The sequence below is a fragment of the Carassius carassius genome, chromosome 13 (assembly GCF_963082965.1).
Source record: "Carassius carassius chromosome 13, fCarCar2.1, whole genome shotgun sequence".
NCBI classification, from domain to species: domain Eukaryota; kingdom Metazoa; phylum Chordata; class Actinopteri; order Cypriniformes; family Cyprinidae; genus Carassius; species Carassius carassius.
The window spans coordinates 24,590,326-24,616,351 of NC_081767.1; the positions used below are offsets into that span (position 1 = coordinate 24,590,326).

Here is a 26,026-nt window from a genome sequence, read left to right on the forward strand (position 1 = left end):
CTTCATATAATACTGGGATACGGTATCAAATGTATGTGTAGCTGTCAGTCTGTTATTCTCCAACATGTATGGTCTAATGAATTCTCGTGCAGTTCACAAAAATTTTCAGTTGATGAAATACTGCCGCCCTCTGGAAATGGCTCTACATGCTACTTACACTACAGTGATAGCACCTCTAAAAGTATAAGTGCAAACTTTCGAGTAAGGATGGCTGAAGCGAAACAGTCGTTCCGAAGCTTTGCGAGATCCCGAAGCGCAGATGTGTCGAAACACTGATCCGAAGCGTGATTCGAAACACCCATGTCACGTGACTATGACCAAACGAAGCCTCGAAGTGTTTCACTAATTGTTTCATCAGGTGTGGTCCGCCGAATCAGCGTTTGATTGGAACGGTCGGGAACAGACCACACAATCGCACATCTGTATAAAAGTGAAATAAACGCATTTTGACCTCGTGGGTTTTTGTGAGAGGAGTTTGACTTTGAGATAGCGGATTTTTGGTGATATAGTGACATAGTGCGATTTGATTAGTTATAGGCAATTTAGACTTACATTTAAATTTACACAACACATTGACTGAGAGGCTAGAGACAGACAGAGTATACATATAGTGACACATTAATAGATACATAGATATAAATATATATAGACAGCTAGATTAATAGATAGATAAATATATAGATAGATTACAGATACATATATAAATACATATATTATAGATAGATACATATATAGATAGATTATAGATACATATATAAATACATATATTATAGATAGATACATATATAGATTATAGATACATATCTAGATACATAGATCGATTCATATATAGATAGATAGATTTGGATAGATAGATAAAATGGAAGCTCCCCAGAAGAGATGCCGTACATCTGTGGTGTGGGAGCATTTCCATTTAGAAACCCCAAATAAAGTGAGATGTGTGTATTGTGATCGGCAGCTAGCCTACTGCAACAATACATCATCCATGATGCGCCATTTGAGGAGCACTCTTCCTGCCATTTTGCAGGGTGCAGAGGATGGCATTCCCCCTGTACCTAGGCCTGCTACTGACACTGCTGGGCCATCTAAGCAAGGTATGCATTGTTTGGGATATAATTATAATTGAAATATAATTACAACCTTTTGGGACACTGTTTATAAAGTTTATAAGTTATATAAAGCACTGATTATAAACACTGGAAGGTTTCCAAATAATGAACCAGTAGGCTATACTTTTAATAGATGTGCACTAATTGAAGCTGTATTTTTCCAATGTATTTGTCTGAAAGTATGTTTTGTCTTCTCTTTTAAAAGTCAGACAGAGGGAATTGGATGAGGCTCTTATAAACATGGTGGTGAAGGATCTGCAGCCCTTCACCATCGTGGACGATGAGGGATTCAGGGCATTTGTGAACAAGCTTGATCCAAGCTATGTCCTCCCATCCCGGAAGGTGCTTAAAATAATGGTCAGCGAAAAGTACAACAAAGCCAAGGAGAAGACAATGGAGGACCTACAAAAGGCCGAATTTGTTAGCCTTACAGCTGACATGTGGTCCTCCATTAATATGGATGGATATCTTGGTGTGACTTGCCATTACATAACACCAGAGGCAAAAATGGCAACTGTTGTACTGGGTGTAAGGAGGTTTTACCAAACCCACACAGCCCAGCATCTCATGGAGGCTAAAGCCTTGCTAATGGCTGAGTGGGGAATAACCTCCAAAGTTCAGTGCATGGTGACTGACAATGCATCTAACATGATCCTAAGTGCCCAGCTACTCCACCTTCGCCATGTCCCATGTTTTGCTCATACTTTAAATTTGATTGTGAAAAAGGCACTAGATCAAACCCCAGTCATCAATGAAATACACCAGAAGGCCAGAAAGATAGTGGGGTTGTTCAGATCCAGCTGCAAAGCAAAGGACAAGCTTGTGGAGATGCAGAGCTTGATGGGAAGACCAACTCTGAAACTGATACAGGAGGTTGACACGAGATGGAACAGCACATTTGACATGCTACAGCGCTTGTATGACCAACGTGAACCAGTGGCTGCTGCACTTTCCAACTTAAACAATGATACTGCTCCCCTGACAAGTATTGATTATGACATTATTGAACAATCATTGTCAATACTGCAACCATTCAAACTCGCAACAACAGAGATGTCAGGGGAAAAGAGAGTGTCTGCTTCAAAGCTTATACCACTGTACAGGATGTTGCAGCACAAGCTTGCACAGAAAAAAGGAAATGCAACGCAGGAATCAACTGTTCAATTAGGTAGGCCACAATGACCATACTACCCATGTGATTGGCCATAACTGTCATATTATTGTCATTATTATAAATATGTGTTTCTCCTGTTTTGGCTCATAGGCTCACATCTGCAAGAAGGTCTGCACTCCAGATGTGGAGGTTATGAGAGTTTTAGAGCCTTGGCACTGGCTACACTGCTGGACCCAAGGTTCAAAAATGTGGCATTTGGAAATGCTGCCAAAGCCCAGGAAGCTGAAAAGCATATCACACTGGAGTGTGCTTCACTGATGCGTTCAAACACAAATCCTGGTGAGCAGTTTCAGTCTGTGTTATGTTATGTAATCTGAATCATGTAATATAATATATACTTCATATATGCCGTCAGTTTAGGATTTGTTACTAATTGCTGTTTTCATTTTTATTCAGACCCAGAAATGTCAACATCACACCCATCATCATCATTATCACCATCACCATCAACATCAACTCCAGTAGAAACACAGGACAGTTTATGGGAACTTTTTGATACTCGCATCCATCAAACCAAGATGATACACAATGCTACAGCTGATGCCACAGTGGAAGTGAAAAAATACATCAACAATGCGTATTTGCCCAGAACTCATGATCCACTAACTTACTGGAAAGAGAGAGCAGTAATCTTTCCTCATTTGTATGTCCTTGCAAAAAAATATCTTTGTATGCCAGCAACAAGTGTCCCTTGTGAGAGGGTTTTTTCAAAGGCTGGAGAAATTATCTGTAAAAAAAAGAAGTAGGCTAAGTCCTTCCACAGCAGATAAATTAATATTTTTGAATAAAAATCTCTAAAAAAGTGAGACATTGTGGCTTGATTTCTTTTATTAATATTCATTTTTCATGACCAAAATAACATTATGCACAGTGAGGAGCCTATAGGTTACAAGCTTCACATATTAGAACATTATAATAATAAAAAAACAACACATCTTTTTAATGGCTCGTCAAGGTTGTTTCAGATCAACACCTGCAAGTGACCACTAGGTGTCACCGTTGAGACAGGTGTCGGATTGATTCGAAGCCTCGAAACAATATGGCACATTTGGTTCAACTGTTTCATTGGTTCACGAGGCCTCGATTTTGCCATCACTACTTTCGAGCATCAAACACACTTTTAAATAATTTTATTTGGTCATAATGAGACGAAATAAGATTGCATGTGATTAGGTCTGTAATGGTTGTCTCTGTCAGATGAAGTTTTTTTCCGGGTGTTTGTTGCTTGAGCAACCTCATAATACATTCTAAATTAATTTTCTAGATGTTCTGGAAATAACTTCGTGAATTAGGAACGAATAGGGAATGACCAATATATAGTACACATTCTTACAATAGGGTACTTTATTGTCATGATTATAAAAAAAATTAAAATGAAATACAAAATAAAGTGACACCGTGCCAGTGATGGTAATAAAAATAATATTAAAAAAAGATATACAAAAATGAACAAACAAATAAAAAATTCTATTAATTACTAAAATATTACTTATCAAAATGAAGAAAAAAAACGTTAAAAAAAAAAATTCGCCCTTATTACGCCTAAATGATACCAAAATAGTTTTTTTTTTTAACTGACACTAACATCTATTTAAACATACTGACACTCTAAAAGGGTAAATGAGATGTTTCAATATCTTGCAATGTATAACCATAAATAGTGGTTTAAATTTTGTCATCGTTTTAAACTGTAATGGAAAGAATGAAACATTTGTCGTCTAACGTTACCGGTATGTGGTTATTTTCTGGGATTTCCACAACCACGGTGCAATTCTCTCTCTCAAAAAAAAAAAACATCTGTGTGAGACTCAAGTTTCAGTGCCTTTCTTCAGAAGAATTTAATACCGTTTTACAAACGGATGCTGCATTTAAAAATAATTTTGCGCTCTATTATAAAACCGAGTTCGCCTTTACGAACATTGATCATGGCTTCCAGTTTCCACCAAAAATCATGGGTCCTCCTTTAGACATTCTAAAAGATTTTAAAATCGTTTGGCCACTTTGTTTAATTTCTCTTTTAAGAACTCCAATAAACGTTACAATTTTTACTGTAGTAACAGCAACTATGTTTGGCGAAAAAAAATAAAAAATAAAAATAATAATAAAGTTACCGTGGTAAATGAATGTTACACTTAAAATTCTGTTTGCACATGTTTTTCCTAAGTCAAACAAAACAGTCAGAATTAAATAAAATAATATTCCACAAAACTGAGAAAATATTAAACGCAGAAATATCGTTTTTACATAACATTTCTACCAAATCTCTTTTTGAGGTCGATCTTTTCGCTCAGGCATGTATTCGGACGATACCGTTGTGCGCCACAGAGCTGTGAAGGCCCTCTGTCGTTCCAGCGCCGTCCGAAACAACGAGCGAGCACGACCATGAAATGTATAAGTTTCTCATCTGATTGAAATCTACAACATCCTGGTTGTTATTTCGGTAAATAGTTTTCAAACATTTCGCGAATAACCCATATTTCCTTGTCATTATAAGATTTGTTTTCAGAAATTATAGTTATAGCCTTTATTTCGACTATAACGTTTGTTAGCCGACATGCTAACGATGAATGGGCAACTGACTAACGCTTGAAGATTTAAGCGCCGTTAACAGAAGAATTTGTGCTGATTTTGTGTCACGTTAAGTACAATTACAAGAACACTTATTTATCGATTTTTTTCTCCGTGGATGTTCTAAGTCGACGAACGATCTAAAGTGAAACTTGTTCCGCCTTGCAGTGTTCATTTTGTCCTGCATACATTTGGTTTGCCTTAGAGCTACTATTGAAAATGCAAAATGTTTACCCTAAACTTTCTGTTTGAAACCCAGCATATTTATTCTCTGAACACTAGCATTTTTAAGTAAGCATATGACCATATATGGAACGCATTTGTATCTATGCGGTGTTTTAAGCGTAACGTTGCTGTGCTAAAAATAAACTCTTAATGTTTGCCTTCTAAGAAGTCGTTTGCTGTCCTCATCTTAAACTTTGATACATATACAATCTCTGTGGGACTTACTTTTAGGTGCTGGTTAATCTCTTTGTCTTGAGCCTGAAGATCCAGTGACAGCAGCCATGTTTCTCTACAACCTGACCCTGCAGCGGGCGACTGGCATCTCCCATGCCATCCATGGAAACTTCTCCGGTAACGATACATCACTGTGTCCTGTGTAGTTTCTAGAATGCAGACTATTTCAATTATATTGTAGATATAAGTGTTCATTTGAAGTGTTAGCATGAATAGAGCATTATGTTTAAACCGTAGGTGTTTTTTTTTTTACTAGGAACTAAGCTGCAGGAGATTGTTGTTTCCCGTGGGAAAATTCTGGAACTGTTGCGTCCTGATGCCAACACTGGTAAGGTCCACACGCTGCTTACTATGGAGGTGTTTGGTGTCATCCGATCCCTCATGGCTTTCAGGTTGACCGGTGGAACTAAAGGTGAGCAACATGATTCTAATTGTTTTTTTTTTGCATAGTTCATAATAAAGAGATTTGAATTCTTAATATGGATCTCTTCTCTCATTTTGCAATAGATTATGTTGTGGTTGGAAGTGACTCTGGCCGTATTGTGATCTTGGAGTACCATCCTTCCAAGAACATGTTTGAAAAGATACACCAGGAGACGTTCGGCAAGAGCGGCTGCAGACGTATTGTGCCAGGGCAGTTCCTCGCTGTGGACCCAAAGGGAAGAGCTTTTATGATAGGTAAAACTACATGTAGTAAAGACTTCAAAGTTATAGTAGTTAGACACGAGTTAGGATAGCATTTCACCCAAGAATGAAAATTTGCTAAAAAATATATATATACTCAACCTTAGGCCATCCGATGTGTAGTTTAATTTTTTTTTCATCAGAACAGATGTGGAGAAATTTAGCATATCATTTGCTCACCAACAGATTCTATGTAGGCAATGGGTGCCAACAGAATTTAAGTTCATGCGGCTGATGAAAACATCACAATAATCTTGTGGAGTAAAACAATGCATGTTTTTAACTTAAAATGTTGCTTCTGGCTAAAATATCAGTTCAGTAAATGTAATATTGCTTTATTTAGTCAAAAAGTCATCTTGTCTAGATCAGGAGAAACATTTGCAATGATCAAGCACCGTTAACAAGTGAAAATGTTCCAACACCATTCTAAACCATTTTGATGTGAAAGGACAACAGAGGATGGACTTTTTCCAGTGGTGGAAGCGTTATAATCGATTATGGACTGGTATTTTGGCCAGAAGTGACAGTTAAAAGTTAAAATGCCTTAATTGTGGATTTGTTGCTTAAAACATGCATCTTTTTGCTTCACAAGTCATTAATTGATGGAATGGAGTTTTGTAGATTTATTGTGGTGTTTTTATCAGCCATTTGGACTCTTTAATTCTGATGGCACCCATTCACTGTGGGGTATAAGTGTTTTACATACAGTTTGTGGTGGTCTGCCACAATATCAACACACTGCCACAAATAGATTTTCCTTTTTAATTTAAATTTTACTATTTAAAATGGGTAAAATCTTGCTTCATTTTAGAGCACCTCTCTCTCACATGATGGCATTAATATATGGCGGTGCTAACCACAAAGTTAGTGTTAGTCTATGGAAAAACTGAGGATGTAATGCTAAGTTTCAACAAATCCGTTCAGAAGAAAAAACAATCCTAAGTAAATTTTCAGCAAATTTTTATTTTGGGGTGAAAATTTGTAATCAAATTTATGCATTCTCCCATTTTAACAATGCAAATTCAATTTTCCCAGGTGCCATAGAGAAGCAGAAGTTGGTATACATCCTGAACAGAGATGCAGCTGCTCGCCTTACCATCTCCTCCCCTCTAGAGGCCCACAAGGCTAATACACTCGTCTACCATGTGGTTGGTGTGGATGCGGGCTTTGAGAACCCCATGTTTGCCTGCCTGGAGATGGACTATGAGGTCAGAGTCATTCTTCTAGTGCAGTGGTTCTTAGTTCCAGTTAGGGCTGGGCGATATATAAAAAAAAATGATATCTCGATATTGTCCATTTTTATGATATTCGATATATATCTCGATATGTTTGCATTTGCATTTAAATAATAAAAAATAAAACTTTCTTCTGCCCATTAAAAAAAAAACATCTAGATTAAACAGCTAATTTAAGCAGTTAAAAAATCTAAACCAAGAGATCACTTACTGCTTTTTATTAAATGAATACATGTAGGCCTATATGTAACTGAAGCAGTGCAAATTAAGTAACAGTTACAGAAAGTGCATTCTGTCAACTTTTTAGTGCATGCAATTCACAATTTAAACTATGCAACTGGGATAAGTATTTTATTTTATTTTTTTTAACAAGTTTTTAAGCTAAGAACACAAGTCTGTCAACTGTCTGCGGTTTTAAGAGAAGCTCTGTGGCATGAAACTATGCTCCTACCGACACTAAAAACCCTCTTAGATGGGGAGCTAGTTGCTGAAGCACATAGCTATTTCTTATATATAAATATATATGAATGAATACCAAAGACTTTTGCATTCTCTCTGTCTATATTATGGAAACTGGTAAACATATCAGTGAAATTCCCCAATAGTAATTCCAAATGGCCATAGCCTATGTTTCTCTATTCAAACATCAGCGGTCGAGTAAGTGCATATATTTTGCGATCACAAATGCAAACAATACAGTTGAGATCTCACGACAGAACACAGACCGGCTGAACCATGATGTCTATGGGTGAACGACGCTTTCATTAGATCGCTCAATTCCAGCTTGTTAGTGTTTTCAGATTATCGTTGGCGGCTCTTCCGCAATGAGGAGTGAGCACGTGCGCATGGTTGCCAGATTGCTTAAAAGAAGCAAACACCGGGCAGAAAATGTATCCTTGTAACAGTGGAGCTCTCATTCGGAGATTTAAACTCTTGTTATCTGGCAACCGCTATCATTAAAGCTCTCGTAGTAGAGGGGCGTAGAGCAGTCAGCAGTTACAGGTTCCTTTTTTGGACATTCGGCGCATTCTTTTGGGAAAATATGCTTGAATTTGAAATATTCGATATTCCCGATATATTCAAATTGTACATCGTCGTCAAAATTATTCCGATATTATCGCTAATATTCGATATATCGCCCAGCCCTATTTCCAGTCGTCTCGTACCACAGTTGTGCATGTCACTCTTAAGCCGCGTTTCCACCACTGGAACTTTACCCAGGAACTAGGGACTTTGGGCTGGTACTCGGTGTGTTTCCACCGCAGGAACCAGGATCTAAAAGTTCCAGGTAAAAAATTGCACCTAGAAAGTCCCTGCAGGCGAGGTAGTACTTTTTCCAAAGGTCTGGAACTTTCGGGGGCGGGACTTGGGCGCTACACATGCTGATAGGTTGAGTTCACGCAGCATTTTGATTTCAACCACCATTTATTTGGATAATTTTCAAAATATTACTGTTATCGTGTCATGAAATGTAGTTTTAAAAGTATTTCAGGTGTGAATGTACAGCGTCTATTTAAAAATTAGTTTCGCCGTTTTCGGAGATGATCAGCTCCATGCAATCAGCGGGAGTTCAGAGCTCATGATTATCAACGAGAGCGTTCTCAACTCGGCTAGTCCTTCTGACATTTGCTGCTTGCTCTGTCTCTTTAGTGGCTAAAAATAAAATATTAGTTTTGGGTAAATCTGACAGGTAATCTTTGGTCTCTATTCAGTTAATCTATTAATGTTAAAATGAAAATAAAAAGCGGCAGTACTGTTTGATATAATATTTTGTTTCATTGTAATGTAGGCTATATATGTCCAAAAAATATAAAGTTAACATTAATGTTTAAATGAAAATGAAAGGAGGCAGTGGTGTTTGATATCATATTTCGTCTTATTGTAAATATACAGTGGTGATCAATTGCACATAGCCAAGGTGAGCTGACTGATGTTATCAACTACGCTGCTGTTTGCAGAATTAACGCACTTGCGTCATCCTGTCCGCTGGAGTCGAACTCGCAAAGTCCGAACTACCGAGGATGCAAGTCTGAAATTTGTGTACTTCGAATTGAGAAACGCAGGCAGACCCACCAGACTATTTGCCTAATTTTCACGGTACTTTTGACCGTGGTGGAAACACAGAAAGCAGCCGGTCTGGGGGGAGAATAGTTCCTGGTACAATTGTTCCAGGTAATTTCGATGGAAATGCGACATTAACACACCTCATGCAGTTAACCAACTCGTTAGAAGAGAGCTCCATGCATGAACTGTTATGACTGACATGGTCACTAGACCGTGTTTATTGCTTTTAGACCTCGTAATTACAGCTCGTATGTTGGATGCGTTGATCCAATACTCCATATCGGTCAGATGAGGCCGGTCCAAATCCGATATTCTACTACTGTTAGTGTTTCTACTGAGTGCCAACCTCCCACTCTCTCTTGTGAGGCCAATAAGGAAGTGACTAAAACTGCAATCATCGACTGGCCGCTTGAGGCTGGCTGCAAAACAGAGTCAGTCCCATAGACTCCCCATGTTAAAATGCCCAACTTTACAGCAGAAAAAAACATGCTTACAGCCTGGTGCAAAAAATGATTTTGCTCTAAATAGCTAATTTTGCCCTTCATGACGTGTGGGGGTTGAATTTTTTTATAACTCATCCGTTTAAATTATATTAAGACTAAAAGTTTTGCCTAATTAAGGGTGTGGCCACTTGAGTGACAGGTGGATTGCCTCTGCTGACACTGCCGTCGCGCTAGGTGGGCATGGCTTCAGCAAGTAGCTCCCGCCTTTTTGCCCATTTTTGATTGTCCGGGAGAGTCGCGCGGTGACGTGCTGCCAAGATGGCGACAGCTCGCTCTGCACACTTTAGGCTTCAAAAACATACTTCAGGAATCTACGGGTGACGTCACGGACACTACGTCCATGTTTTTATACAGTATATGGTTTCTACTGAATTATTATTATTCTGCTACTGAATTATCCACTAACCTAGCATATAGTAGTATTTTTGTCATTGATTATATTTAGTAATCGCAGAACGATATCTTTGATTACATAATCACACAATTAAATCATCTGTGATTATGAATGCGTTTTTGCGTAGCTTGTCAGTGAACTACGGCTCTATGTAGTAAATGCTGCTCCATCTGAAAGCATGTGATGGAGATTTACTACTGATAACATAGCCGGCTTTACTGACAAGGTGTGTATGACAATTTCATCCAATTAATCATGCAGCCCTACTTAAAACTTGCGGAATCACAAAATGTGGTTTAAATTTCAAACATACAGCTTCAAAAGTAGCTTTGTCATAATTACAGCAGAAATATCTATAGCCTATATGAGGGGGGCCTTTATATATTTTTTGGACAGTGGTTGTCTTTGAGTCAAAAAGGTTGAACCACTAACTTTAGAATGTAAACACAAGCAGCTAGCTGAATATCGAACAGTGATTCTTTGTAAATTGAGGTTTTTGTGCATGTAACCAATGCCATGATACTTTTTCGCCCTGTTTTATCATGCTTTTACAAATACAGTCAGTCAGGTGACACATGTCTGTAACATATAATCATAAATGGTTTTTGCAGGAGGCAGATAACGATCCCACTGGAGAGGCTGCTGCTAACACACAGCAGACTCTGACCTTCTATGAGTTGGACCTGGGCCTCAACCACGTGGTGCGCAAGTACAGCGAGGCACTGGAGGAACACGGCAACTTCCTCATCACAGGTTCTGACCTTTTTAGAATGTCAGGGTGTCAAATTTCAAAATGCTAGATAGGGATTCACAAGCTTGTGTATCGCAATACCTTTAACAGACCACATTTGTTATCTAACACCTATTTCAACATAAAAAAGAGCTGTGGATCTAAATTTACTTAAGTTTGGGGTCAGTAAGATTATTATTTTTTTTTTTTAACAGACATTTATGTTAGAAAATATTTAATTTCAAATGAATGTTGTTGTTGTTTTTATTTGTCGCAAGAATCCTGAAAAGAAAGTGTATCAGTTTACACAAAAATAGCACAACTCTTTTCAACATTGAGCATAAAGTTTTATTTTTATTTTTTATCAATCATGTGGCACTGAAGATTGAAGTAATGGCTTTTATAAATTCAGCTTTAACATCACAGGAAATTATATAAAAAAATAGAAATAGAAAACATGATTTGAAGTTGTAGTAATATTTCACAGTATGTGTTTTTGTTGTATATATTAATCAAGTTAATGCATCCTTGGTGAGCATAAAATCGTACAGACCCCAAATATTGAACAGTATTGTAGTTTACAAGTAATGTTTTCTGTTGCTTTTTGTCAGAAATGATGAATATCTTCATGTCTCTTCTCTGACTGTTTGGTGAAGAGATTGTTTTGATATCTGATCTTCATGGATTCAGTTTTGCTTTTAAAGGAGAAGAATGTTAAATGTTTTATGAGTTTGTGTGGATCTGACCTTTCACCCTGTGTCGCAGTTCCTGGTGGTTCGGATGGTCCCAGCGGTGTGCTCATTTGCTCTGAGAACTATATCACCTACAAAAACTTTGGGGACCAGCCGGACATCCGTTGCCCGATCCCACGCAGAAGGGTGAGTTTGTGTGATCACAATGAACGAAATGCGTTGAAATGTCCGAACAGCTAATAGTATTGAAATGATGAGCTTTTCATGTCTCTTCTCTGACTACATAACTGGAGACACATAAAGACCTCTGATCATAATAATAATTTTTGACCTCATGTGGTTAAGTTCTCAGTCATTGAGTTTACAGAAGAAATTAAACACAGATATGAGACGTGACCACAGCGCTTTTCTCTTGCAGAATGACCTGGATGATCCTGAGCGAGGCATGATCTTTGTCTGCTCTGCTACGCACAAGACCAAATCAATGTTTTTCTTTCTAGCCCAGACCGAACAGGGAGACATTTTTAAGGTTACTCTGGAAACTGATGAGGAGATGGTAAGTACACAACCAGAGACCTAACTTTATCATCTGTATATTTTTCAGGGACATGCAGAGGTGTTGAAACGAAGTATAATTACATTAAAATACTTGTGTTGTATTCCATTGAGCTCAGAAAGTCTGCATTTCCAACTTCAAAATGTGCAATTAAAAACTCCTTGAAGTTGTGCTTGCAACTTGGAAACTTTCAACCCAGGCTTTGAAGAAATGTGGGTGCATGACCTTACCCGAACTCACTTGATGATAAATATTTTTTTCTGCAAATAAAATGCATAGAAAAAATGTACATCCTTTTTATATCTGTTAAGCAGATATTTGCAGATAAAGGTGTGTGAAATGCTGTTAAAACCTCTGCTGAAAATTGCACACCTGCATAAATGCACTATGATAACTGACTTTGAATGTAATGTAGCATAGCATAGTGGTTTTATTAATGAAACTAACAAGGATATAAAGTGATTGCTGTAATATAACATTGGGCGCTTCTAGTGAACTGGAGAGATAGCAAGTATCAGAATACACACATGAGAGGTTAAAATGCTGGAAATTGATATGATATCTGTCTGGATTAAATATCTATTAATATTTTAGGTGACCGAGATCAGGATGAAGTATTTTGATACCATCCCAGTGGCTACAGCCATGTGTGTTTTGAAGACTGGCTTCTTATTTGTTTCTTCAGAGTTTGGAAACCAGTAAGTTCCTGTTCTATGTTGTACATTCTTTAATTCACCCAAAAATATAATACCTTTGGTTTGGTGGCCTTTCCCCAAATTTCAGTGCAATAACTAGATTACAGAAGCAGATAATAAGAGTGAGGAATGTGGGAGCAGAAGTTTCAGTTAGCTGAAACCTTTACAGTGTCAATGTAACCATACTTCTCTCATGTTCTCTTTAACCCGAAGCTTTTCATTTATCTTCACTGTAGAACACATTGTGTTAAACAGCTTTGGAAATGTATTTAAAAATAAATTTGTTTGTCAGCTACCTGTATCAGATTGCCCACTTGGGTGATGATGATGAGGAACCCGAGTTTTCCTCTGCCATGCCTCTGGAGGAGGGAGACACATTCTTTTTCCAACCTCGACCCCTTAAGAACCTTGTGCTGGTCGACGAGCAAGAAAATCTTTCTCCCATCATGTCCTGCCAGGTGCGTAAATGTGTGTATTACAGTGAAGTTAAATAGATTCAAAATTTTATGTTGACCCCAAAGCTGGGATTTACTGACAGGAAGTGGGATTACAAATTGGCATGAGAGCAGATGTTTGGGAATGGTTCACTGCTTGGATGACTGTGCAGTATTGAGCAGCTTGTTTTGTAGTTACCAAATTGCAGAGTGTCTAGTCACCCATCAGTATGGCTAGTTGAGTATTTAAACACCTCAGACTTTTTCTTTTCTCCTGTTTGTACCATCTGTTCCCTTATGTAATGAAGAAAACGAATCCAAAATTCCTCTGTAAGTAGTGTTGAACCCACAGACAGTTTTATTTACTTAATTTTGTAACATTTTTTTTTGTACTGCAGATTGCCGATTTGGCTAATGAAGACACACCACAGCTGTATGTAGCATGTGGCAGAGGACCCAGATCTACACTGAGAGTTTTGAGACACGGACTGGAGGTTTGTGTTGCTAGGAGTTACATTTCTGTGGCAGCTTTCACAGCATGTTGGCAAAATGGAAATTGACACAAACTGCATTAATAGCAAGTCCCTTGCAACTTATGTGGTTTTATTGTTTAGATTCTAGGTTTTTCCAGAGACCGTTTATATTTTAATAAAAATAATGCATGTCATTTCAGGTTTCAGAAATGGCTGTTTCTGAACTGCCAGGTAACCCCAATGCCGTGTGGACTGTCAGGAGACATGTAGAAGGTAAAAGACCCATTCATAAAGTGTGTGTGCATGCACATGAACTATGTAGACAAGTTATTCTGCAAGCATTTCTCTGGAGAAATAAAGTATTGAGACACCTCACTATCGCGAAGTTATTTTCTTGACAGCAAGGAAACGTAGTAATGCGTTTAAACCTTTTATGGTTTTGACTAACTGCATCAAGATTCTCTGAGTCATGCAGGACACTAGCTGATTTCTTGGTGTTTTTTGTAAAAGTACATTCTAGATTCTCCCCTTGATGCATAAATTTAGTTTTGCACAATGCTCTCACTTATAAGTTATTCTACTAGATCAACAGCATACAAGGACTTTTGCTTGGCATGCAGAGTGTAGGTTGGGCCTTCAGAAAATGTCACTGTTTGCCAGATATTTCTCTGAAATCATGTGATTTGCTATTAGATTGTTTGCTCTGTGCATGCAGCCTAAGCTTAGCAAGGTTTATATTGTGGTCTGTGTACTGTAGTGTTTGAGGTAATCAGTTTCATTTTGACTGCAGTTTTGTGAGAGGTAAGCAAACAGTGAATTATGGTTTCATTCTCAATAGAGGCTTGTTCATTCACTGAAGGTTATTTTTATTTTTTTTTACCATAAGAGAAGAGATTTTAAAGATTTAGTTAATGAGTAAAAATGCATAATGAAGAATGGAATTTACTCTCTTATGAACAAATGTCTTATCCGCTTGGTATGACATGACAGTTGAGTAAATGATAACTCTTTTTAATGTTCTCAACTCAGAACAAATTGGACATCTTGAAAGATGTGCAGTTGCGCACATAACATTATTTGAGCAAGTGATTAAACATTTGATTTCCCCTATTTTGCCACTTATGTTTCGGTTTCCTTTTATGGTTTCCAATTTGCCCACATTTGGCAAAAGTTTCCAACCAGAATGTTGTGGGTTTCCTTTTCACAGATGAGTTTGATGCCTACATCATCGTGTCTTTCGTTAACGCCACCCTGGTGCTTTCTATTGGAGAGACTGTGGAAGAAGTGACAGACTCTGGTTTCTTGGGCACAACACCCACCCTGTCTTGCTCGTTGCTTGGGGAAGATGCACTTGTACAAGTGAGCGACATCTCTCTTAACTACATGCATGCACAATATCCCATTGAACATTTTCTCTTTCCTTGTTCATTGTATAGTTCACTGAAAAACTTCAACTGAAAACTGCCTTTTACAGGTTATTCCAAACCTGTGAGTTTCTTTCTTCTACTGAACACAAGATATTTTGAAGAATGTGGGTGACCAAATTGTTATCTACGTTCTTCAGAATTTCTTTTGTGTTCAGCAGAAGTCAGTCAGTCATACAGATTCAGAACAACGTGAGGGAAAGTAAATTAATTTTATTTTTAAATGAATTAGTTTATTCCCAACAAGTATATTAAACAATTATGCTTACTGTTCCATTTATCTCATTCAAATGGGTTTTGCATCATTTGCTGGTTATCTACAGGTCTACCCAGATGGGATCCGTCACATCCGTGCAGATAAGAGAGTGAATGAATGGAAGACCCCGGGGAAGAAGACAATTGTCCGATGTGCTGTCAATCAGAGGCAGGTGGTCATTGCTTTGACTGGAGGAGAGCTGGTCTACTTTGAGATGGACCCGGTATGTTGGCGGACATACTTTTTATCCTGTGTTGTCATGTGAATTTTCATATTTTGTTTGAATGATTGTCTTTCCATTTAAGTTTTCTCTCTTTCTTAACAGTCCGGGCAGCTGAATGAATACACTGAGAGGAAGGAGATGTCTGCGGATGTGGTGTGCATGAGTTTGGCAAATGTGCCCACTGGTGAGCAACGTTCCCGTTTCCTGGCTGTTGGGTTGGTGGACAACACAGTTCGCATCATCTCCCTGGATCCATCCGTAAGATGCTCTTCTTCCATTGGTCAGCTGATTTAGGCTTTAAAACATGGATTCAAGTGTCCACTGAAAGCTTTACTGTAACAGGCCTTGGTGTGAAATGTGGAATCACTTTTTTGCACAGGACTGTCTGCAGCCGTTGAGTATGCAGGCTCTTCCTGCCCAGCCAGAGTCTCTTTGTATTGTGGAGATGGGAGGAGTTGAAAAGCAGGATGAGCTTGGAGAAAAAGGCACCATTGGCTTCCTGTACCTCAACATTGGCCTGCAGGTAAGAAACTCTTGTGCTTGCTTTGGGTGATAACATAGAAAGGCGTGCATTTTATTGTTGCTCCAGGAGGACTTTACTTATACTATAATTTTTAAGGGTGCTTCTATAAGGACTGGTTCTGTTTCATCACAACTTTAATGGGTGAGGAGAGTTAATGGAACCTTCAGCTCTTGGGTCCTCCAAGTCTACAGTATTAGGTAATAGCCAGATAGGCAAAAATGTGTACAAAGAAAGCACACTAGTGAGCTCTGTTCTGCAACATAAAATGGTAAATGTGGCACCCTTTACAGTCAGCAAGCAAAAGCTGGTAACATTTTAAACAATCCATTGCTTGTTGCTTACCGTTATCACCTCTTTGTTTGTAGAATGGAGTGTTGCTGCGTACTGTTTTGGATCCAGTGACTGGAGACCTGTCTGATACTCGCACTCGGTATCTCGGCTCTCGCCCCGTCAAGCTTTTCAGAGTCCGGATGCAGGCCCAAGAAGCTGTGAGTCACCTTTACATTTGATGTCTTTCACAATGGCACACAGCTTGCCAATTTGCTGACCTTGTTAAATGACCTTTAATTGTGCAGGTTCTGGCCATGTCTAGTCGTTCCTGGCTGAGTTACTCATACCAGTCCCGTTTCCACCTGACTCCATTGTCATATGAAACCTTAGAGTATGCATCAGGGTTCGCTTCTGAACAGTGTCCTGAGGGTATTGTTGCCATTTCCACTAACACACTGAGGTAAATGCACGCACCCAAACACACATTGTGTATTCAGTCCATAATGTGAACTTAAATGTTCTCACAAACTTGTGAATTTCTATAATGTCAAGCATATTGTGGTTGGCTTCATATATTTCAGTTCCAATATTGCTACTTTAAAATGTGATTATTTATAATTGACCAGTGATCTGATACTCATAGATTAGAAGATAATTCAGATAATTTAAATGTGCTTGAAATAAGCTAATCTTGGCCCTAAAGTTTCAATCTTTCAACCCTTTTTTTCCATTTTGGTATCAAATATGACCTGTATGCTGCTTGACAGTTGAGATAAACAGTGAGATTAACTTTAATGTTTGCTTTAGTTTGAGGGTGTTTAGCTACTCTCAGAAGTAGGGATGGGAACCGAAAACCGGTTCTTATTCAGAACCGGTTTTGTTCTTAGAAATTGCTCACGGTTCCGGTTCTTTTCAAAGTTTCGGTTCCGAAAACGGTTCTGGTGCAACACGTGACCAAGCGCTGTGAGCAGCCTTGCGCCGGTGTTCTGATTATTCGGCGTTTCCCGTAAAGCAGCGGTTCTCAATTGCAGTCCTCGCGCCCCACTGCTCTGCACATTTTGATCGTTTCTCTTAGCACTTCAGACATTTGTTCTATTCGAACACAAGTGCCCTGCGAAGTGGACATCACAGGATATTCAGCCATGATTCCAGTTCGTAGCTATATGTTTTAATCAAAGTGCATTGAAGTGTGCAAGACGTGAATTTAAATTGTATTGATTTACAGAGGTATATGATGTCACAGTTGTCCATGTTTAAAGACGCTGCACAGCACAAATCAGTGAATGAATGTTTCGATGTGAGGTAAACTTCAACAGATTTCCCCTGCTCAGGGAGTAGGGAGCAATGAACAATTGGAACACAGTTCATGCACGGAGTTCATTTCTAACGAGCTGATTATCTGAATCAGGTGTGTTAACAAAGAGAAACGTGCAAAATGTGCAGAGCAGTGGGGCGCGAGGACTGGAATTGAGAACCGCTGCCGTAAAGGATGTCACGAACCAAATAACAGACACACCTCCCTGCCTCTTTAATTACTGAGCACATTGATTCCAATGACGCGCATCCACAAACTCGTTGCGTTGTCCCGTCTTTAATTGCCGAACACATTGTTTCCCATGACTGTATGTGCACTCACGCCTTTGATAACTGTGCACATCGTTTTGTCTGACTGTACATCTAACGGCAGCGCGCTGCACCTGCCGCCACTAAATGACATTATATTTGTCCCATATTGTCATTAATATACATACTGGCTTTAACTTGGACCACTAAATAAATAGACTGCTATTGTTATGCAAGTATGAGGGGTTAGATTATTTAGTGTACAGGTCATTTCAAGAGTGATAAGCAAAGTGATAGAAAATATTTATTTTAATGCATTTTAAATGGTTAAAAATGTGGAAACCACTCATTGCATCACACCATCTCCTGACTGCATTATTATTTGTAAAATAGGGACTTTATGGAGAGTGTGTATACGTTTAACCATTTATATTTCATTAATTAAGGGAAATTAACAAGTATCTCAGCCCTCAAGGGACTATTTGGCCAACAAGCTTATTCCTGCTTGAAAAGCAAAACGTTATTGATAGTGTAAAAAACATCAACTATGAAACACATGCTGATTGATGGACTAGCATTACTCAGCATTACTTACTTCCTTCCAGCAACGCTACATTCAGTGAAGGTAAAATAGTAAAAAAACATAGTTCATTTAAATGAAACCAGAAGCCGAACCAGAAAATTTCAAAAAATACCCCACCCTACTTATGAAGATCTTTACACTGTAATATATGTTACATTTTGGCATTGCCAACCTTTAAATTAAGTTGATAGTAAGTAATAAACAGTATTGAGTAGTTGAGTATTGTGCATTTTTCCTTACCACTATTTCTTAATTGTTTAATGATTTTAATGGAACCGGAATCAGAACCGAAACCGTTAGGTGGAACCGGAATCGGAACCGGAACATTTCTAACGATTCCCAACCCTACTCAGAAGTGTGGACCTCTCTTATCAAAATGGTTTTGCTGGCTGCTTTATCTTATTTTGGACAGAATTATTTGTTTTGATTAGTCATGTAGTGATATAGGTAAAGGTTGGTGTTGCTGTAAAATCTGTAAAACGTTTCCTTTTTTTGGAGGTCTGTACTAGATGCCCTTTTGTAGCTTAAATTTTATTTTGTGATTAAAACAAAATCACTGCTATTCAGGTCAGCTGGCATTTTATCAACACAAGACAAATTCTGACAAATTATAGCCAGGAAACAGGAGGTTTTGACTTCCCAGATTTCATAATTCATCCAACCTTTAACTGTTGTCTTAACTTTTTACTCTGCCTTTAAATTCACTGCATGCCTCTCTTACCATCTCCCTTAGGATTCTGGCTCTTGAGAAACTGGGTGCCATCTTCAACCAAGTGGCTTTCCCACTGCAGTACACACCTCGCAAATTTGTCATCCACCCAGAGACAAATAACCTGATTCTAATCGAAACGGACCACAATGCCTACACTGAAGCCACCAAAGCCCAGCGCAAGCAACAGATGGCTGAGGTCAGTGAACCTGGCTTTCACAGGGCGCTATTAAAAAACAATGCTGCTTTTATTTTGTCTTCATCTCTTCTGGAATTTTTTCCTTATCTCCGGTTTTAATATTCTCTTTCTCCCGTCTGACTCACACACTGGTTTCCCAATGTAATCACTGACTGAGACAGAATTTCATTGCTTTCTTGTCAGAAGTTGTCCGTCTGTTTTGTGGTTGCGTTTTCACAAAGCATGTTTGCAAGGGTAATTCCATGTTGACGAGCTGTAAATATGACCAGCCCTGTGAAATGTGCAAGCATTGGTTACTGTGGTGGTCCTTCAAAGATAAATCATATTGATGCCATTCTTCAACCGTTTTCTGCGGTGTAGAAATGCTACTTCTGAATGTATTGCTTAACATAGTTATCTTGTTTATCTGCAAATTTTTCCAAAACATTTCTTATATGCATTATGTGGCCATAGGTTTGCGGGCGGCCACTTATAATTAGGGGGTTTGTTTTGATACCAGTGAAGATGAATCGTACTTCTAGACAAATTTGCGCTTCCAACTTTGTGGCAACAGTTTGTGGAGGGCGCAAGTCTATTCCAGAATGACAATTCCCCTGTGCACAAAATGATCTAGTGGTTCTGGGACGGATGAACTTTACTGACCCCCACAAGCCCAGACCTAAACCCCACAACTACTTTGGGATGAATTCAGACTCTGTGACCTTGACCAGATCCTGAACTCATTGATGCTCATGTCTGATTGGTAGCAAATGCCAACAGCCGTTTTCCGACGTGCAGTCCTACGCCTGTTAGAAACCAATTAATAATGACAATTGCTTAAACGTCAAATGCAAAACTAACACATTGATGTACGCTTATTTTTAGTTATAATGTATCATAAAAACTAAAATAACTTTTTTTCTGCTCTACAGGAAATGGTGGAGGCAGCAGGGGAGGATGAAAGAGAGCTGGCTGCAGAAATGGCAGCAGCTTTCTTGAACGAGAACCTGCCAGAAACCATCTTTGGGGCACCTAAAGCAGGCTCTGGGCAGTGGGCCTCACTAGTACGCATGATCAACCCCATTCAGGGCAACACACTGGACCTGGTGCAGCTGGAACAGAATGAGGCTGCTTTCAGGTGAGGAATGTTGAACATATGGTATGAACGGGACAGTTTAGATTTGTATGCAACTCGACTTGCACTTACGTTCATAATTCAAAACTTTCTTCCCATTCTACTCAGACCATTTGTTCATAATTTAGAATGGCGACCAATGTTAAGTTGGTCTCTTCCATATCCCACCTCTTTCTCTGACCTTAGTTTCTTTTTACGTCTATCTTTTGCAGTGTGGCTGTATGTCGATTTTCCAGTGGAGGTGATGATTGGTATGTGTTGGTGGGAGTTGCCAGAGATATGATACTCAATCCACGCTCTGTTGGTGGAGGTTATATTTATACCTATCGGCTAGTAGGAGGTGGGGACAAGCTGGAGTTTTTGCACAAGGTGAGCAAAACCGGAAATGACTTTGCATGAAACTTCTGACTGGTCCCTGAGCCCCTGTTAGCTAGGGGTTTAGGAATGTGGATTTCCCCACAAATAATTAAATGCGCCCTAGAAATCCATTTAAGCGTAGCACATCACAAAATGAATCATTTTTTTGGTGTAGGACCAAAGCCAAAAAATCCCATGTTGTGAATGTTTGTGGTCCAGTTTATATAGCATTTAATGATGCTTTGACCAAGCTAAGTATCAAAGCCTTGTGTTAAACAGTTATTTTTCTGTTAAGCTTCCTCTTAAACAAGATAAATGTAAAAAAAATGTAATTGATTTGACACAGTGGTTCTGATTGACAGACACCCGTGGAGGACGTGCCCCTAGCTATTGCTCCCTTTCAGGGACGAGTGTTGGTTGGAGTGGGCAAACTCTTGCGCATCTATGACCTGGGGAAGAAGAAACTTCTCCGCAAGTGTGAAAACAAAGTGAGATGTCACAATCACATTTTTGTTTTGTTTTGTTTTTTTCCAGAGGAAATGGACAAGCTTGTTTTCTCTCTCTTTAGAACATTGAATAATGAGTAATGTCAATGACGCATTTCTCTAGTACCTTGCTGTTGTTGCATAACCACCAGAAAAATATTGAAACTGAAGTACAGACCACAAAGTGATACAGTACGTCACTGAAGTGTTCAAGTTAAGCTTGTAGATAAATTAATTTGCACTGACATAAAGTGTGAAGTGGGAATATATTTGAAACGGTTAACTGGAGCAAAAATGTTTCTCCTGAGATGCTTTTGAATGTCTTTGGCATCTTTCAAATCTGTACAGCCTGCTAAACCATGATGACTGTGTCTCCTTTTCTTATTCTTGCAGCATGTTCCTAACTTGGTAACGGGCATCCACACTATCGGGCAGCGTGTGATAGTGTCCGATGTTCAGGAAAGTCTGTTCTGGGTGCGCTACAGGCGCAACGAGAACCAGCTTATTATCTTTGCTGATGAAACCTATCCTCGTTGGGTCACGACCGCCTGCCTGCTTGATTATGACACCATGGCTGCTGCGGATAAGTTTGGAAATATCTGCATTGTAAGTGTGATCACCTTTTTGGTTTTGAAATGTCACCGAATGTACCAGATACTGAGTTTGTTTGCCAAGTTAGTGTACACACTCTGATTTCAGTAGTATTTTAGTGTCAATAAACTTGTAACATCTGACAATTTTAAAGCGGTGTAATTTGTTAGCAGTTGCAATGGAGGACAAAATGCACATGTACCATTTTTAGGGAGAATTCAACAAACTTGAGAAAAAATTAAATAACTTTAACACCACAAACTGATTTGTCATGATCTGTATAGATTTGCCACAGATTGCATATTCATTTAATATTTATTTTCAGGTCCGCCTGCCTCCCAACACCAGTGATGATGTTGATGAGGACCCCACAGGGAGCAAAGCATTGTGGGACAGAGGTTTGCTCAACGGAGCATCACAAAAGGTAGAAGTTTCTTCTACCCTCAGTACTCCACTCTCCCACATGTTCCGGATAGACTATTGGCACTAAGCTGTCCTAACCACTTGTTCCTCATTGTTTTTGTCTTGTCTGGTTGGTTTTGCGGTTGCTGTACTCCTTGCGCACACACAGAAACCTGTACCCCAAAAACATTTGGCAGTCGACGCTCCGCTCTGGTTCTGAAACCTCAGCAACAAATCTTGTCCTCTCGCCAGAGATCATTATTTGCAGATTGGGAGCATGGAAATGTTTAGGTAGACACAAGGGAAAGTCCCAATTTGCACACCAATGACTTGTGTCTAGCTTTAACGGACATGTCTAAAACGTGTGTAATCAGGACTGAGCTGGATTAGGTCCTTGGTATAAACTTATTGTGGAACTTGTCTAGGAATGCACAATATATCATGACCATATCAGTTATCAGAGGATATTTATTTCATCAGTTTATTTTCCAATGTTGGATATTTAACTTGCATTTGTTATCTCCACCTGTTCGATATCAGATAAAAAAGGTTTATGGTAGTTTATTGCTTAGTTGAATGGAACTCGGAATCACTTATGAGCATATCTTTAAAGTTAAAGTGTAATAATAGGAGTGCTGTGTGTTTATACATTGGAGTCAAACTCACTAGTTAGTGTTTACACGAGATTTAGATGAAGAAACAAGTAAAGGTTATTTATACCTAATGCTATGTTTATCAAATTTTGTTTCGGACCACACCGATTCTAATCTAACACACCAGAATAGTTTCATTCATTTAATTCAGCTCAATCGCATGTTTTTAAAGTTAATCAGCATTTACTAATCACTTTAATTACTGTAATGCATGTTTATGCTTTTATTTTGAATGACTAATCTGTGGATTCTAAAGAGAAATCGGTCACAGTCTCTAAACTGATTAATGTGCTTTTTTTTTGGATTAGTATTTAACCATCTGTCATAGTTTGTAAAGGTGAATGAATTTTTATATTTTTATTTTAAATAGATTACAAATTATATCTAGATTATAATCTCTGTATTGGTTATTAGTACTAATAATTAGTATTAGTCAAGAGTTTCAGTTTATATTTTGCAATCTTTGCCCATGCGGAGGACACCATGCCCTTTGGTATATGGAAGTAAATTGCTTAACCTTCATAAAGACCTTTTTTTGTTTCAGTTTTGCTATGACAAACAAGTCTTGCACACAGTCTAAATCTGTCACAAACAGCTTTAGTAAATCACCTCGCTCTCTCTTTACCTCTCAAAATGCACGAATGGCTTTAAATCACATCGAGTCTAAAACCATAAGTGTACTGCACGCTGCAGAGTTGACACAGGAATTGTCTCTTGCACAATCGAGGCAGTGTCGCATCGTCTCTAAAGTTTATCATTTGCATTTGTTTTTAAATCTTGTCAGTGTTTAAACCATTCAGCATTCGTCTCCTAGAGACGGTGCACTTGTGCACACTCAAAGCGCACACACACAAGGCTGCCTTGCACACAGATCATGAAATCAAGCTTGCACTGTTAGTGATTGGGCAGCAGTTGCCCCATTGTAAAAACAAAAATGCACTGCATGATTAAACATTCAGGTGAGAGAATTATTTTTAAAAAATGTAAGCCTAAATTGTCCTCAAAAAAAAAATCCATGACTTTTTTTTTTTTTTTGATTACAGGCTGAGGTGATTATTAACTATCACATAGGAGAGACTGTGCTGTCCCTCCAGAAAACTACCCTCATTCCTGGAGGATCTGAGTCTCTGGTGTACACCACACTGTCAGGAGGCATTGGCATCCTGGTGCCATTCACTTCTCATGAGGTACAGTTCCTTAAATTGTGAATAACCAGTAATTACACAAGGAGTGCTAACATGCAATGATCTTTCATAAGTCTAAAACCACTAAAGCAGAAGAGGTGAAGGACTCCAGTCAGGCCACTTTCTTAACTTCAGGCCATCAGAGTATAGACTGTGACATGTATGGCGTAACTTCGGTTTCTTGATGTGTTTGATAGCTAAAGGAATAAAGGTTTGCCACAGTTTATTTTGTGATTTTAACAAGGTTTTATATTGTTAAAATAAGTATTTGTCTCATCTGTCTTTAGGATCATGACTTCTTCCAGCACTTGGAGATGCATATGCGCTCTGAGTTTCCCCCTCTGTGTGGTCGTGATCACCTCAGCTTTCGCTCCTACTATTTCCCAGTAAAGGTAAGGACAAACACAGTTAATATTATTACACAGCTGTAATAATAACAGAAGTTTTTATTTAGTTCTTAATTACCCACTTATGCTTTGAGTAGTATCTTTAAAAAAAAAAGAGAGAGATTTGGGTAATTAACTTCACTGGTTAACCATCTTTCTCATTGACTTTTCTTGTATGCTTTCAGAATGTGATCGATGGAGACCTTTGTGAGCAGTTTAACTCCATGGACCCACATAAGCAGAAGAGTGTGTCTGAGGAATTGGACCGCACACCTCCAGAGGTGTCGAAGAAACTGGAAGACATCCGAACACGCTATGCTTTCTAGTGTCTTCTAATCTGGAAGACGCACCATGAGAAAATCAATTGTTTTTCAAGGCTTCCCATTGGTGTGGTCTCAAATATTTCCTACCGCAAGTATAGTAGTAACATTTTGGCTACTGCTGAAGGAAGTTCCCCCTTTAACTGGGGCCAGCTGGGAGTTGTCACAGTCCCAGTGGTCATTGACCTTGTCCTGCTTGAAATGACTGTTGGCACTGTACTCGGTACAAAGCATCTCAGTTTTTAGTTCATACTAAGTGATTTCATAGTGACATATTTTCAGAGGAATGTTTTCAAGCAAAGGACTACATCTGCTTGTATACAGGAGTGGCTTTTATATGTATGGACTTGAAAAATGTTTGCTTATTTTTTAGCTTCCACAATGCAAATTAAATTTTCATTTTGTTGTATGAATCAGTCTGCATTAAACATTCCCTTATTCACATTTTGACTATTTAAAATGTCTCTTTTGAAAGTTAAAAAGCTGTTGCTACTGTTGTAAAACCAGTAAATTGTAAAATGCTTTAGTTTTCGTCTCTACGTGGATACAGCAAATATGTTGTGGTTTTTAACTTGTTGGGTGGAGGGGAGCTATAATCATCCAAACCCAGAAAATCTGAAAGAAATAGTGCTGAGAAAATTTGTAAATAAATTTGTTTACGTTCTTATGTATTTTAGTGTGTCACAAGACTAGCTGTTTGTCTTTAACTGAGCCCACAGGCAAAGCGGGTTTTTGCTGTTTTTATTTTTTTGGTGGAGGAAGCCCCATAATGATCATTAATCTTTCTTATGACAATGAGTCATTGTTTGATGCTTTAAAATTGTTCAGTCTTAGTGAGTTAATGGGCTATTTCTCAATTTCACCAAGTATTAAGAGTGGGATTTTAAATCTGTTGGATTATTTTATATATATATATATATATATCATTTTTTTTTTATCTGATTGCACTTGACCTGGCAACCTACTTAATTTTTTTTTTATTTGAAAAGTCTTGAGATGAATGCCCAACACTTC

The 26,026-nt window shown here is 38.5% G+C and overlaps 1 protein-coding gene and 1 non-coding gene across 2 annotated transcripts; both read left to right on the forward strand.

Annotated features, from left to right (window-relative positions):
- Positions 1–4,566: 4,566 nt before the first annotated feature.
- Positions 4,567–25,683, forward strand: LOC132156174 (splicing factor 3B subunit 3). The gene is made up of 27 exons (XM_059565065.1): positions 4,567–4,723; positions 5,308–5,427; positions 5,567–5,722; positions 5,818–5,988; positions 7,030–7,202; positions 10,802–10,943; positions 11,686–11,798; positions 12,031–12,168; positions 12,763–12,866; positions 13,156–13,321; positions 13,696–13,791; positions 13,971–14,043; positions 14,978–15,129; positions 15,518–15,673; positions 15,776–15,931; positions 16,053–16,196; positions 16,562–16,684; positions 16,772–16,926; positions 19,346–19,520; positions 20,432–20,637; positions 20,847–21,003; positions 21,354–21,479; positions 21,870–22,082; positions 22,393–22,491; positions 24,166–24,309; positions 24,594–24,698; positions 24,878–25,683. The coding sequence occupies exons 2-27, from the start codon at positions 5,358–5,360 to the stop codon at positions 25,016–25,018; spliced, it is 3,654 nt and encodes a 1,217-aa protein (XP_059421048.1). The 5' UTR covers positions 4,567–4,723; positions 5,308–5,357; the 3' UTR covers positions 25,019–25,683.
- On the forward strand, positions 11,525–11,602 carry LOC132156439 (small nucleolar RNA SNORD111). Its single transcript, XR_009437420.1, has one exon. It is a non-coding gene; the product is annotated as a small nucleolar RNA SNORD111 (small nucleolar RNA).
- Positions 25,684–26,026: the final 343 nt, after the last annotated feature.